Here is a 15,857-nt window from a genome sequence, read left to right as displayed (position 1 = left end):
GGATGAATATTTACAAAAATATAAATTGCCTAGACTAAAAGAGGTATAAATAAATTACCTAAACAACCCCAAGTCAGAAAAAGAAATTGAACAAGCCATCAAAGAACTCCCTAAGAAAAAATCCCCAGGTCCAGATGGATTCACAAATGAATTCTTATCAAACATTCAAATAACAACTAATCCCAATATTATACAAACTATTTTACAGAATAAGCCAAGAAGGGTTTCTACCAAATTCTTTTTATGACACAAACATGGTACTGATCCCAAAGCCAGGCAGATTAAAAACAGAGAAAGAAAACTATAGACCAATCTCCTTAAGGAATATAGACGCAAAAATCTTAAATAGGATACTAGCAAAAAGACTCCAGAAGTCATCACAAGGGTTATCCACTATGATCAGGTAGGGTTCAAACCAGAAATACAAGGATGGTTCAATATTTGGAAAACCATCCACATAATTGACCATATTAACAAGAAAACCAAGAAAAATCACATGATTATCTCAATAGATGCAGAAAAAGCCTTTGATAAAATACAACACCCATTCGTATTGAAAACACTAGAAAGTATGGGAATAAAAGAGCCTTTCCTAAAAATAATAAATAGTATATATCTAAAACCATCAGCAAACATCATATGCAATGGGGATAAACTTGAAGCCTTCCCAATAAGATCAGGAGTAAAACAAGGATGCCCATTATCACCTTTACTATTTAATATTGCACTAGACACACTAGCAGTAGCAATTAGAGAAGAAAAAGAAATTGAAGGTATGAAAATTGGCAATGAGGAGACCAAGCTGTCACTCTTTGTGAATGATATGATGATTTACTTAAAGAATCCTAGAGAATCAACCAAAAAGCTAGTCGAAATAATCAACAACTTTAGCAAAGTTGCAGGAGAAATAAATAAAAAAGAAAGAAACCCGTATAAGTCATCAGCATTTCTATATATCTCCAACCCAGTTCAGCAGCAAGAATTATAAAGAGAAATTCCATATAAAGTCTCCCGAGACAATATAAAACACTTAGGAATCTATCTGCCAAGACAAACACAGGAACTATATGAACACAACTACAAAACACTCTCCACACAATTTAATCTAGATCTAAACAATTGGAAAAACGTTGATTGCTCATGGGTGGGACGAGCTAACATAATAAAAATGACAATCCTACCCAAACTTATCTATCTATTTAGTGCCATACCCATTGAACTTCCCCAAATTTTTTTACTGAATTAGAGAAAACCATAACAAAGTTCATTTGGAAGAAAAAAGGATCAAGGATATCCAGGGAAATAATGAAAAAAAAATACAACAGAAGGTGACCTTGCAGTCCCAGATCTCAAACTATATTAAAAAGCAGTGGTCATCAAAACAATTTGGTACTGGCTAAGAGACAGAAAGGAGGATCAGTGGAATAGACTTGGCATAAATGACCTCAGCAAGACAGTCTATGACAAACCCAAAGACCTCAGCTTTTGGGAGAAAAATACAGTATTTGATAAAAACTGCTGGGAAAATTGGAAGACAGTGTGGGAGAGATTAAGTTTGGATCAACACCTCACACCCTACACCAAGATAAACTCAGAATGGGTGAATGACTTGAATATAAAGAAGGAAACTTTAAGTAAATTCGGTGAACACAGAATAGTATACATGTTAGACCTTTGAGAAGGGAAAGATTTTAAAACCAAGCAAGACTTAGAAAGAGTCACAAAATATAAAATAAATAATTTTGATTACATCAAATTAAAAAGTTTCTGAACAAACAAAACCAATGTAACTAAAATTAGAAGGGAGGCAATAAATTGGGAAACAATTTTCATAACAAAAACCTCTGACAAAGGTCTAATTATTCAAATTCATAAAGAGTTAAACCAGTTGTACAAAAAATCAAGGCATTCTCCAATTGAAAAATGGGCAAGGGACATGAATAGGCCATTTTCAGTTAAAGAAATCAAAACTATTAATAAGCATATGAAAAAGTGCTCTAAATCTCTTATAATCACAGAGATGCAAATCAAAACAACTCTGAGGTATCACCTCACACCTAGCAGATTGGCTAATATGACAGCAAAGGAAAGTAATGAATGCTGGAGGGGATGTGGCAAAGTCAGGACATTAATTCATTGCTGGTGGGGTTGTGAATTGATCCATCCATTCTAGAGGGTAATTTGGAACTGTCTGCCCTTTGATCCACCCATAGCACTGCTGGGTTTGGACCCCAAAGAGATAATAAGGAAAAAGACTTGTACATGCATATTCATAGCTGCGCTCTTTGTGGTGGCAAAAAATTGGAAAATGAGGGGATGCCCCTCAATTGGGGAATGGCTGAATAAATTGTGGTATATGTTGGTGATGTAATACTATTGAGCTAAAAGGGATAATAAAGTGGAGGAATTCCATGGAGACTGGAATAACCTCCAGGAGGTGATGCAGAGCGAAAGGAGCATTAGAAGGAGAACATTGTACACAGAGACTGATACACTGTGGTTCAATGGAATATAATGGATCTCTCCATTAATGGCTTTACAATGTCCCTGAACAATCTGCAGGGATCTTTGAGAAAAAACACTATCCTCAAGCAGAGGACAAACTGTGGGAGTAAAAACACCGAGGAAAAGCAACTGTTTGACTACAGGTGTGGAGGGGATATGATTGAGGAGAGAAGCTAAATGAGCCCCCTAATGCAAATACTAACAAGAAGAAAATGGGTTCTGAGCAAGGACACATGTGATACCTAGTGGAATTGCGCATTGGCTAGGGGAGGGGTGACAGGAGGAGGGGGTGGGGAGGAAAAGAAAATGATCTTTGTTTCCAATGAATAATGTATGAAAATGACCAAATAAAATAATGTAAAAAAAAAGAACTCACTATTTGGTAGAAACTTCTAGAAAAATTGAAAAATTGTGGCAAAAATTAAGTTTAGATCAATAATCCACACTCAAGGTAAGGTCAAAATGGGTATATTATTTAAACATGAAAAGTGATGTTATTAGAGGAACATAGAACAATTTACCTATCAGATCTGTGAAAAAAGGGAGAATTTATGATCAAAACAAGAGATAGAGAACATTATAATATGTAAAATGATAAAATTTTGATTATATTAATTTTAAAAGGATTTGTACAAACAAAACCAATGCAACCAAATTTAAAGGAAAACAACAAACTGGAAAAAATTTATAACAAATTTCAATAATAAATGCCTCATTTCTCAAATATATAACGAACTAAGTCAATTTTAGAAGAATTCAAGTAATTCCCCAACTGATATATTGTTGAAGGATATGAACAGGCAGTTTTCAGATAAAAAAATTAAAACTATTAATAATCATATAAAAATGTTCTAAATCACTCTTGATTACAGAAATGCAAATTAAAACAACTCTGAGGTTAGCTACTTTTTCTCTGGTGGCAAAGAACTGGAAACAAAGGGGTGTCGCTCAATTGGGGAATGACTGAACAAGTTGTGGTATATGTTGGTGATGGAATACTATTGTGCTCAAAGAAATAATAAACTGGAAGAATCCATGGGAACTGGAATGACCTCCAGGAATTGATGCAGAGTGAGAGGAACAGAACCAGGAGAACATTATACACAGAGACTGATGCACTGTGGTACAATCAAATGTAATGGACTTCTCCGTTAGTGGCAGTGATGTTAGTTAATGCAGTGATCCTGAACAACTTGGATGGATCTCCAAGAAAGAACATTATCCACATCCCACATATCCATATCCGCAAAAGTGTGGGAGCAGAAACACTGAAGAAAACTGCTCGATTACATGGATCAAGGGAGATATGATTGGGGATATAGACTCTAAATGATCATCCTAGTGCAAACATCAACAAAATGGAAATAGGTTCTGCTCAAGGACACATGTAAAATCTAGTGGAATTGCGTGTCAGCTATGGGGAGGGGGAGAGGAGGGAAAGAATATGATTCTTGTAATCAAGGAATAATATTCTAAATTGTCTAAATAAAATTTAAAAAAAAGGAAAAGAATGCTATCCACCTCCATAGAAAGAACTGTTGGTGTCAGAATGCAGATGAAAACATGATTTATCACTTATTTATATGGGTATATGTTTTGGAGATTTGGTTTTATGATATTATTCATTTTCAAAAATTAATAATATAAAATATATTTTGCATATAATACATGTATAACCCAGAAAAAAGTTAACCTCACTGTAGGGAGTAAAAAAGATTGTTATAGTACATCTAATGATAAGAAACTCACTACCCCACAATATAGCCCATTTTATTGAAAATATTAATTTTGAGAAAATTTGTATGTAAAACCTTTCATTCATGGAGTAGTTAGGTGGCTAAATGGATAGAGAGCTAGACCCAGATACAGGAAGTTCAGGGTTAAAATTTGGCCTCCAATGCTTCCTACCTATGTAACCCTAGGCAAGTCAGTTAACCTCCGTCTAACCCTAATCTCTTTTCTGTTTACACTCTGTGGATTCTAAGACAGAAGTTAAGTTTAAAAAAAAAACAACAAAACACCACAAACCATTCCATATCTGACTTGCCCTGTTTGGCAGAAAGTGATGCTTCACAGCTAAAGGAGAGTGAGTCAAAGTTTTCAAGATTTCAAGGTTTCAAGGTTGCTGGAGTAGACTTGCAGTATTACTACTCCCCACAGCCTAATCAACATGCTCTGTATTATATAAACCAAGGTCAGAATCAGTCATATATCTGAAAGAGCAAGAGAGCAGGAAAATACTAACCTCCATGAATCACAGTTTGTTTGTTGTCACTGAGATTTCAAACATGGTGCTCAAAATCAAGTATAAAGTGAAAAGTATCTCTTCTCTTACATTTTGGATTGCACTAACTTTGTCTAAGAAAGGTAACAATCATAATTAAGAGTTAAGTATACACTACAGGAATAAGAGTTGTGTTAATGCAAATCCTGTCTTATAGATCATGTGAATCTAAAGCCAAGTGATTCCCTAAGAATAAAGATAATTTGTGATATGCAAGGAGATGGATCTTTGTCATAATGTTTTCACAGCTTAGTGTGTTTATTAACTTTGTTTTAATGTACCAATGCTTTTTGCCATAATTGTACTTCAATGACTGGCAATGGGAACAATCGCAAGATAAAGGGCTTTGAGACTCAACATCAGAGGAGCAGCTAAGGGGCTTAAGGGATTGAGATCCAGGCTGAGAGCTGGGAAGTCCTGGGTTCTAATTTGGCTCTTAGACATTTCCTAGGTATATTAACACAGTATTGATTCCAATATGGAAGGTAAGTTTTGTTTTTTTTTTTTTAAGAATTATATAAGCCAAAAAGTGATGGCATGGTTCTTGGAAACTCAAATTAAATTATCTAGAGCATACCTTACTTTTGAAAAAGTGAAATAAGTTGAAGCTATGCAATGGAGTTCTTTCTGCATCACACTATGACATTACGGATAGTACAAGAAAGCCTCTAATGCTAGCTAGGCCACTTCACTCTGTGATAATATGATTTAAGTACTACTTGATAACTTTGGACATTTTGGTCAAGAAAGTCCATCTGATATAGTAAGAAACATATTGTCCTAGATCCCATAGTAGCAGATATTTATAATAAAAGTAAGACTTTGCCCTAATATGTTCATAGGAAAGAACTGCCAATTCATACTGCTTCCTGGGAAAGTATAAGCACTTGTAAACCTGTGTAGTGTTTGTATATATGGAGTCTTTCTGGGAGAAGACATTAAGGCATTCATTCTAGGGGTGATTGACAATTTCTCCTGGTGTGCAAAGGACTGCAAAGATAGTTTCTACAGTGTGTTAGGGTATAGTGAGAGAAATATTTTCTGTAAATGACTTTCCTGCCAGAATATACTATGATCAAAGTTGAAAGAAAGTTGAGAGAAAACTGAGTTCTGAAGGAAACTAGAGATAAGGAGGGAGTATGTTCAGGCATCTGAGACTGTCAAAAACATTAAAGAAGGTAGATAGGGCATTATGTTTGTGAGATACAGAAAGGATAGTTTAACAGGACGGTTAATGTGTATGAATGGGAACAATTTGACTGGCAAGGTACATAGGAACCAGGTTTTGAAGTGCTTAACATACCAAACAGAAGAGTTTGTATTTAGTTTTAGTGACAATAGGGAACTAATGAATTTTATTGAGCACATTGCCAGACTTATGCCTTTGGAAAATCTCTTTGGTAGCTGTGTGAAGGATGTATTAGAGAGGAAAGAGAGTAGAGATAGAGACCATTTTTTTTTCATGTCAATTTTCGTCACAGAATCACAGAATTTTGAGGTCTTTAGTAGCCATTTAGTCCAATTTATACATGGAAAGGAATATTCATTGAAATATACCTGATAAGGTTATCCAACCTCTGCTTGAAGATATTTAGTGAGGGAAATTTCTCTTGTGGCAGTCTGTTTTCAGCCATCTCTAAGATTAGGAAGATTTTTATGACAGTCTCAAATTTGACTCCTTGTAACTTCTAGCTATTAATTTTATTTCTGACTTCTTGGAAAAAAGAACAAGACTACCTACACAAGGCAGTATTTCAATTACTTGAACACAATTATTACATCTTCATCTCTATCTTGTCTTTCCCAGACTAAACATTCCCAATGTCCTACCTGGACAAACATGCAATGAAGAATTACAGAGCAAATGACTCTGTATTCTTTCTCAATCAAGGCAGGCTTATAAATTTTGTTTGTGAGAGAATAGAATCTAGCACTCACCTGTCTGTCAGAGGGGTAATCACCAGGCGAGGTGTGTTACCCAGGTACTCATAGGAATACAGGAATTCAGCATCACAAATATTGGCAAAGCAGTGCTTTTTCTCATCATCCCACCGATGGCGCATCTGGGACATCCAGAGAAAAGCCTGAGTGTTCTCTACCTGTAGAAAGTAATAGACATAGTAAAAAATGAAGGCCTATGGTTATAATCAGACAATAGCTAGCACTTTGGGCAGACAACACAGGGGCCTGGGATTTATGTAATCATAAACTCATAGAACACTAGCGACAGATGAGGAAAATGAATCTCAGAGATGTGAAGAGTTTTGTCCAGTAACACAAAGTAATCTAGTTTTGGATTCTCTGTCTCTCTTTCTCTCTCTCTCTCTCACACACACACCTTTTGACATAGTTAACAATTAGTAGTTTTCAGTATAGAAAAACATTAGTAAGCAATTGCCATTGGCAGGGAAAAAACATGGGGCTTATAGTATAGCATCTTTAATATATTGGTCAGTAAGGGAGTATTCAAAAGATGACTACTCATATTACTATTATCTCCTCATTCCCCACTCATTTGTTCTGACTGTGCATAGATTTAGGGCACTCAGAATTGTAGGTTTATAGCTCTCAAGAATCCTAAATTCCATATGGACAAAGTAAGTATGGCTCCCATAATCTCAGGTGCCCAAGGTGCCTGAAGCCAACCTTCTGAGAGATCATCTTGGCAACTACATCTCGAGCATGCACATCAATAGTACAGATGGTCATGATTTTTTGACGGTCACCCATGGAGAGCTGGCCAATTAGCATGGTGATCAGGGTGTTCAGTTGGGTAACTTGTTTCTTATAATAGTCCTTCATGGCACTTTCATATCCTTCTTCCAGCCTGGCAAAGGAAATTCCCACCTCAGTGGTCCACCAGATCTGGGTACATGTCAAGGCCACCTGTAGGGTAAAGAATAATTTCTATGAGATCTAGGCTATTACAAATGCTTCACTTGCCTATTTCACTTGAGTTTACACCATTATAGTAAGCACTTAGTGAATTGGACTACTTAAAATAAAGAAGCAGAAAAAAGTCTTGGTTCCTGGGAAATTATAGTTTACATGAGGTGAATTGCTCAAGCAAAGTCATTGACTTTGAAAACTATTTCACTGAAAAACTCAGGATAACCTTTAAGGTGCTCTCTTGAAATATTATATGGCTAAATTTTACTGGGTAGTGCTTAATTTAATTTAAATCATATTTTTTTCTTTCTGTGAATAGCAATACAATATATCTAACAATGCAATTATTGTGCTCCTTCAAAGGCACATGTAAATTCTACTTTTGAAAATTAAATTTTATTTTGAAGGCAGTTAAGACTGATATCACTTTTTTCATGTAAAATACTTTTGTATTGCAAATAATCACTACTCAGTTTATCTATTTTGCCAACTAGGATTTATGTACCCTAAATTTTGTAGATTTTGTTGAAGCAGGGTCTTCCAATTCAAGAATCAAAGCCAGAAAGCAAAGTTACTTTTGGGGTATGGAAATTCAGGGCAGATAGCTCTGAAAAGATTAAGAAATGTAATTAGAAGGGGGGAAAGTAAGATAGTTCTACTTTCTGAGGACTAAATGTATCTGAGGGTCATCTACAAATAATCAGGCCATAATTTCCTCCCTGTCTATTATCTGTTCCCACCAAAATAAAGCAAAGCAAGGATAGTAGAACTATTAGGTTTTTCTTTTCAACTCACACTCCCCAGACAGCATGTGGCCCTTATTACTTCTTTTTCCTCTCAACACCAACCTTAATATGTTTTTAAATTTGATTTTACATGGAGGGGACATAAAATGTGATTTGTCTCATCCTTATATCCATGCCTAGTGATGATGGTCCTGTGAACATAAAATGAAATTTGTCCAGAGGGAAGTGCAACAGATTTGAATATGAATGTGAATATGTTCCATTTATTTTCCCTTTGATTTACAGAATGTTTCTGTCTTCCTACATTTAGGAAAGAGTATCAAAGAAAGCTCTTGGCCTTCAAAAATGCTCAACAGAACCAGGAGAGCATTGTACATAGAGACTTATACACTGTGGCACAATCGAATATAATGTACTTCTCTACTAGCAGCAATGCAATGATCTAGGACAATTCTGAAGGGCTTACAAGAAAGAATACTAACCACATCCAGAGAAAGAACTGTTGGAGTAGAAACACAGAAGAAAAACATTTTCTTGATCACATGTTTTAATGGGGATATGATTAGGGATGTAGACTCTAAATGATCACTCTAATGCAATTATTAATAATATGGAAATAGGTCTTGATCAATTAATTATACATGTAAAACCTAATTAAATTGCTCATTGGCCATGGGAGGGGGAAGAGAGGAGGGGAAGGAAAGAATGTGAATCATGTAACCATGACAAAATATTCTTAATTCATTAATTAAATAAAATTTTTAAAAATGACAGCTCAAATTTGGACGTGATGTAGAGATTTTGTGTCTAAGTCCTTTCCCCTTTTAAAACATTACTTTGCTTATTTTGAAAATTTCTCAGTTATGGTTTCACAAATCCTTCAAAGCTTCAAGGCTGAAAATAGGGGAAACTCACTTTTGAAGTCACAAAGAGAGTATCAGTTGGAGAAAATTTCCAGGCACAGAAGAGCCCTCATAAGGGAAATACCTGAGCAGGGTAGTCAAAGAGCCACTGTTCCCTAGGTTTCTCTTCATAGGCAGTGACACCTTCTGTCATTTCATGTCTCACGGTGGCCCTCATGTGATTGAGCACATTATTCAACCAGAGTTCAACCTAAAAGAATTCAAAGTCAGAGATTGCTTCTATACACTGAGGCAGTTATGATTATCATAATATAACAGATGAAGATAAAGGAAGATGAATGGTTTGTTAAAAGATAGCCTCTTAGGAGATCTTGAGATAACACAATGCTTTAGCAAGATTTAATTATCACTTTACCTTCTTTTTTGAGGATATAATTTCAGTTTTAGGACTTATAAGGGGATCCAGTTTAGTTTTCATTTACTTTTGTGATATGAACCCAAATTAGAAAATTCAGGAATAAGGTATACTTAAGGAAATCACAACATTAAAGATTTTGGAGCTAGAAATTAATCTATTTTAATGCTCTTATTTTATAAATGAAGGAAATTAGACCCAAAATAATTATGTGACTTATGGTTCTGGTCAAAAGTGGTTAAGATCCCACATCAATCAATAAGCTGTGTTCTCTATCACACCTCTCACAGTAACTTATAGCTGCATTAAGCAATTTAGTATGTGGGATAGAAAACTGTTAAAGGGATAAAAGGTACACACAATTCTTTGAATTTGAAATAATTATTAGAATGGAGGAACAAATGATAAAATGCTAAGAATGACTGAAAAAAACATTTATTAAGTAAATATTATGTATTGCGCACTGTGCTAAATATTGGATTTGTAAAAATCAAAGCAAAGACAGTTTTTGCTGCCAAAGAACCTACATTCAGATGGGAAAAGATAACACAGGTAGGGATGGGGTAGCCAAGGATGATTTGGAAATTTGCAAAGGAGTTACAGTGTGTGTTTGTACTGACTCAGAATGCTGCTGTTAATCATAAGGAACCATATTGAGTTGATATCTTCAACTTTACTTAGTTCTCTGTTAAGTAAATGCTAGTTTTTTGTACCATAAACAAAAGTTTTATTTATTTCTTTGATTGTGTTTTTAATTTTGTGGTTTCCAAAACTGGGGAAAGAAGAAAGGAAGGAAGGAAAGAAGGAAGGAAGGAAGGAAGGAAGGAAGGAAGGAAGGAAGGAAGGAAGGAAGGAAGGAAGGAAGGAAGGAAGGAAGGAAGGAAGGAAGGAAGGAAGGAAGGAAGGAATATGGTACTGATTCCAAAGCCAGGCAGGTTCAAAAACAGAGAAAGAAAACTATAGACCAATCTCCTTAAGGAATATAGATGCAAAAATCTTCAATAGGATACCAGAAAAAAGATTCCAGCAAGTCATCACAAGGGTTATTCACTATGACCAGGTAGGATTCAAAGCAGGAATGCAAGGATGGTTCAATATTAGGAAAACCATACACATAATTAATGATATTAACAAGCAAACTGACAAAAATCACATGATTATCTCAACAGATGCAGAAAAAAGCCTTTGACAAAATACAACACCCCTTCCTATTGAAAACACTAAAAAGTATATGAATAGAAGGGCCTTTCCTAAAAATAATAAACAGTATATATCTAAAACCATCAGCAAACATCATCTGCAATGGAGATAAACTTTAGAAGCCTTCCCAGTAAGATCAGGAGTGAAACAAGGATGCCCATTATCACCTCTATTATTTAACGTTGTACTAGAAACACTAGCTGTAGCAATTAGAGAAGAAAAAGAAATTGAAGGTGTTAAACTTGGCAATGAGGGGACTGAGCTATCATTCTTTGCAGATGATATGATGGTCTACTTAAAGAATCCTAGAGAATCAACCAAAAAGCTAGTCAAAATAATCAACAACTTTAGCAAAGTTGCAGGATACAAAATAAACCCACATAAGTCATCAGCATTTCTACATATCTCCAACACATCTCAGCAGCAAGAATTAGAAAGAGATATTCCATTAAAATAACCCTAGATGGAGGCCCATAGCTGGTCCTGAAGATGGCAACTACCTTGGACGGCCCGTCCGGATCTGTAACCAAGAGATTGTCATATTCGACTTGGAGGTTAAAGCGTTTATCCAGGATATCCGGGATTGCTCAGGACCATTGAGCACTCTTACAGAACTAAATGCCAAAGTGAAGGAGAAGTTTCACCACTTACGACTCAAAATACAAGAGCTTGAGCAGATAGCTAAAGAATAGGATAAAGAATCTGAGAAACAAGCTTTGCTTCAGGAAGTTGAGAATCACAAAAAGCAGATGCTCAGCAATCAGACTGCATGGAGAAAAGCAAATCTTGCTTGTAAAATTGCAATTGACAATTTAGAAAAAGCAGAACTTCTTCAAGGAGGTGACATGAGGCAGAGAAAAACTACTAAGGAGTCCCTGGCCCAGACTTTCAGCAGCATCACAGAAAGCTTGATGGGTATCAGCAGAATGATGTCCCAGCAGGTTCACCAGAGAGAGGAAGCCATGCAGATTTTAGCAAATTCTACTCGAACTATCCTGAATGCAAATGAAGAATTTAAGTCTATGTCAGGAACTATCCAGTTGGGACGAAAGCTCATCACAAAATACAACCGTAGAGAATTGACAGACAAGCTGCTTATTTTTCTTGCTCTTGCTCTCTTTCTGGCTACTGTACCTCTAAAAAAGAGGCTTTTTCCATTTTTGTAAGATTTATAAGACCATCTTTTCTTTTGACAACCAGTTATGAATCCTCTGTTCCTCTGAGTTCAGCCAGTGCTGCCAGCTCAAACTAAAGTATGTCAGGTTTATTTATTCAAATTGTTCAGTTTCTTAAATGGAAATACCCTGGGGTTTGCCAGCATTCTTTTGTAAGAGGTAGGGAAAAGATTTGAAGGAAAGCATTTATTTGGGAAGCTTACAAAGACATTGAAATTCTGAAATCCCCAGGCCCAACATTTGTTCTGCCTAAACAGTTTATGATCTGAGGCTGCCTTTGTGTATCTGATGGACATCTCTCATTTCTTCTCTCCCTTTCTCTCTTCCTCCTTTTCACCCACCTAGAATGCCTTGAGTTCTAGATTGAAGAGAACTAAAAGGAAAGACAATGGGAGGGAAGGAAAGATCATAAATTTTTATCCATTATTACTTAACAAATCTGATTGTTATGAGAACAAAATGCAATCTGAGTTTATAACATGTCACCATGAGACTATATACACTATATATCTTTATGCTGAAATACTTCTAAGTTAGCTTCTTGAACTTTTAGAAATATTCCTTAAAGTTGCTGTGATAAGTGGCATACCAGACTAGGCTAGGCAGTCAGAATACAGAACAGATTAATAGTCTGATCTCCTCTATCAGCTCATCATCTGAAAGGGCCAAAGCTAAGTATGACCAAAAAGAGCAAGATGGGGCTAGGCAGACACCAAATGTCTGCCTGAGTCCTTCCTGGTCCTGAGTGCCAGTGGAGTAAGAGCTGGGTGAGAACAGGCCTGAAGGTGACAAAATCTTGTTCTACAGATTTGGCTGGCCTTTTATTCCCCAGCTTTCTCAATACCAGTCTTCCTGACTATTTATAGCCTCAGAAGGCTGAGGAGTGAGGCTGAATGGAGCCTGCACACAACCCTCCCCCATTCTATGGCTACCATCTCTAGGGTTGCCTGGCACCTGTAGCATCTCAAATTAAAAATAGCCGATGGGGCTCAGGAGCAGGCGAGACCAAGACAGCAACAGCATTGTTTAAGTCTGTGAAGTAAATCAAACACAACACAATTTTGGCACTGGTAGTTAGAAGGCATGGTTTGAAGAAGCTATGGGGAAGTGATGTGTCTGGAATCCTGGACTGAAACTGGGAAATGGTGCCTAAGTGTAAATCATTAGACCTAGTCATCAAACCATATATAGTTTCTATGGCAAAATTTGTTAAATCATTATTGGTAACATTTTCTTCTGGCTCCATAAGCCATACAGCATCTAATATAAGGGTTCCTATGTTGCAATTATTCATTATTCTAATGAGAGAGAGCTATAATCTAGAGAATATATACATACACACAGGCAGATGCTGCTAACATATGAACTCTCCCTCCCCCCCTTTCTCTCTCCCCCTTTCTCTCTCTCCCTCCCTCCCTCCCTCCCTCCATTTCTCTCTCTCCCTCCCTCCCTCCCTCCCTCCTCTCTCTCTCTCTCTCTCTCTCTCTCTCTCTCTCTCTCTCTCTCTCTCTCTCTCTCTCTCTCTGTCTCTCTCTCTCTCTGTCTCTCTCTCTCCCTCTCCCTCTCCCCAGAAGAACAGAGGATGCCAAAGTGGTTATCAGAAGGAAAAAATTGTCCTTTTTAGATCTTACAAAAATGAAACCTGTAATGTGTAAACCTGCCTGATAGGTTATTTATATATATGTACACATTTATGTATGTATAGATTTGGACATATCTTTTATATTTTAACTAGACACCAAATTACAGACATAATTGGTTTGTACATATTAGTAATTAAAATGTTTTGAATAATATATACTTAATCCTCCATAGTATGTATTTATATATATTTATGTATAGAATATATAATATATTTTCAGATATAGCCCCACTAAAATTCTTTTGGATCATCTTGACATGGATTGATCTGGGCCATGCCAGGGGAACACAAGTTTTCCTACCTAACCAAGACTTTGAGTATGGGTCCAGCCTCAATAAATTGAAAGACCCATTACTAGGAGGTTGACCAAAAGATAGTAAATTTTCCTTCTAGCCATAGCAACCCCTTAAAATCTTTTGCTGAGACATGGAGGGATTGTGATGCATGTGTATTGGCTGAAGAACCTCCTCTGCCCAATACTGAAGAAGTCAAAGCTTCTTTGGAAAACTCACTTAAACTTTTTGAGCCTGTTTCTTCATCTGCAAAATGAGAATGATTACATTTCTGCTTCCTACCTCACTACTGGATAGCTAGGAGAAATGAGCATTACCTTCAAACCCTAAGAGAGCAGTGATTCTTAAAGCTATCTATGTACATGTCCGTATGTTTGGGTTTTGTTTTTCTTGTTTTAAAAGTGATTGAGGGTACTCCAAGAGTTACTCCCACCAGTATTATGAAGGACTCCAGATTATAACCTTCTTGCCTTAAAGATCTTTTATTTTTTTAAAAAATGAAAAAGGTGAGATAGGAAGAAAATGAGTGCTTTTAATTGAAATGGGTGATATACTTAATCTATACATATAATATACACATGTAATTTTAAGCTTAGAATTGAAGTATAGATGGAAAATTCTCGGTCTGACTCCTGTCATAAATATAGAAGAAAGACTTCAAATAAGGATTTTGTATTCTTAAAAGTTTTCTTTCCTATTTAGCTGTTGTTAATATCCTAGAAATCCTTACATTTTACATTTCCTATTCTTATTTTTAATTTGTAGATAAGATGATATTTAGCTTTTCTGGGGACCATAATCAAATCCAATTTTTATTAAATGTCACTGATGTCATCATAACTTATACTTTGCAATCAGATTGAGTCAGAATACCAAATTTAAAATGTTTCCCGATTCCAGACAGTGCTAACCCGATTCCATACAAATCCAGTAGAGGACAGTGTTTCACCCCCACTTACCCTGTAAAGTGAGCTGTATTAAGACTTGAGAACTAGAAAGGTATTTAGGGATCAACCATACCAACCTCTTCATTTTACAGATTATATTGAATAAAGATTAATATTTGATGGAATATATTATTGTGCTTTAAGATATGATGAATACAGAGAATCATGAAAAGACTTCTATGAACTGATGCGAAGTAAGCAGAGTAAGAGAACAATACACAATGATAACCACAAGAAAATTAAAAATGTTGCAAAATACAGATGACAAGCTTGGCTCCAAAGAAGATATATAAGATGACAATTTCTCCCACTCTTTCAATGAGGGAGGAAGGTTGCAAATGTGGAATATTGTACATATTGCCAGATTTTTTTCAATTTATTGATCAATTTTGCTGAATATTTCTCCTATTATTTAAGGAATTCTTTGTTATAAGGGATAGCTCTCTGGGAGTGGGGATAAGGAGGGATATAAGGGGAAATTTAAGTAATAAAAACAAAAGATATCAATTAAAAATTCTATGGGCTGTACCTAAGGCTAGACATGAGAAAATAGATTGTTTATCAAAGAAATGCTTGATATCTAATGTGACAAAAGTATGTTTTTATGAATATGTCAAGAATGTTTCAACTACTTGTTTACTCAGTACCAAATTGTATAAAATAATTTACTACAAAAGGATGTGTGGCATGCTAAAGGTATAAAAATATTGTGAGCATTCAGCTTTATATATATATATATATATATATATATATATATATATATTTTGTGAATGTATACAGCTCTGGTTATTTTCATTTTTGGGATTAGATGTCTTTAAAATGATTTTGATTTTGATAATTGGATCATGTAACGAAATCACAGAATTTAGTAAGTGGTCATAGAAGGTAGAAGGCCATA

General features: G+C 35.7%; 1 protein-coding gene and 1 pseudogene across 9 annotated transcripts in view; one reads left to right on the top strand and one right to left on the bottom strand.

Moving 5' to 3' along the window:
• The window catches only part of DNAH9 (dynein axonemal heavy chain 9), a 755,194-nt gene that overhangs the window by 479,069 nt on the left and 260,268 nt on the right, over positions 1-15,857 (bottom strand). For all 9 annotated transcript variants that reach the window (XM_056817453.1, XM_056817454.1, XM_016430769.2 and 6 more), the window contains 3 exons: positions 9,412-9,537; positions 7,436-7,675; positions 6,728-6,888 (listed from right to left, as the gene is read on the bottom strand). In XM_056817453.1, coding sequence (XP_056673431.1) covers positions 6,728-6,888; positions 7,436-7,675; positions 9,412-9,537 — 527 coding nt within the window. The remainder of the gene's footprint in view (positions 1-6,727; positions 6,889-7,435; positions 7,676-9,411; positions 9,538-15,857) is intronic.
• Positions 10,236-13,341, top strand: LOC130457596 (vesicle transport protein SEC20-like; annotated as a pseudogene).

Source organism: Monodelphis domestica, chromosome 2 (genome assembly GCF_027887165.1).
Source record: "Monodelphis domestica isolate mMonDom1 chromosome 2, mMonDom1.pri, whole genome shotgun sequence".
NCBI classification, from domain to species: Eukaryota; Metazoa; Chordata; class Mammalia; order Didelphimorphia; family Didelphidae; genus Monodelphis; species Monodelphis domestica.
This window is presented reverse-complemented; position numbering and strand designations above follow the sequence as displayed.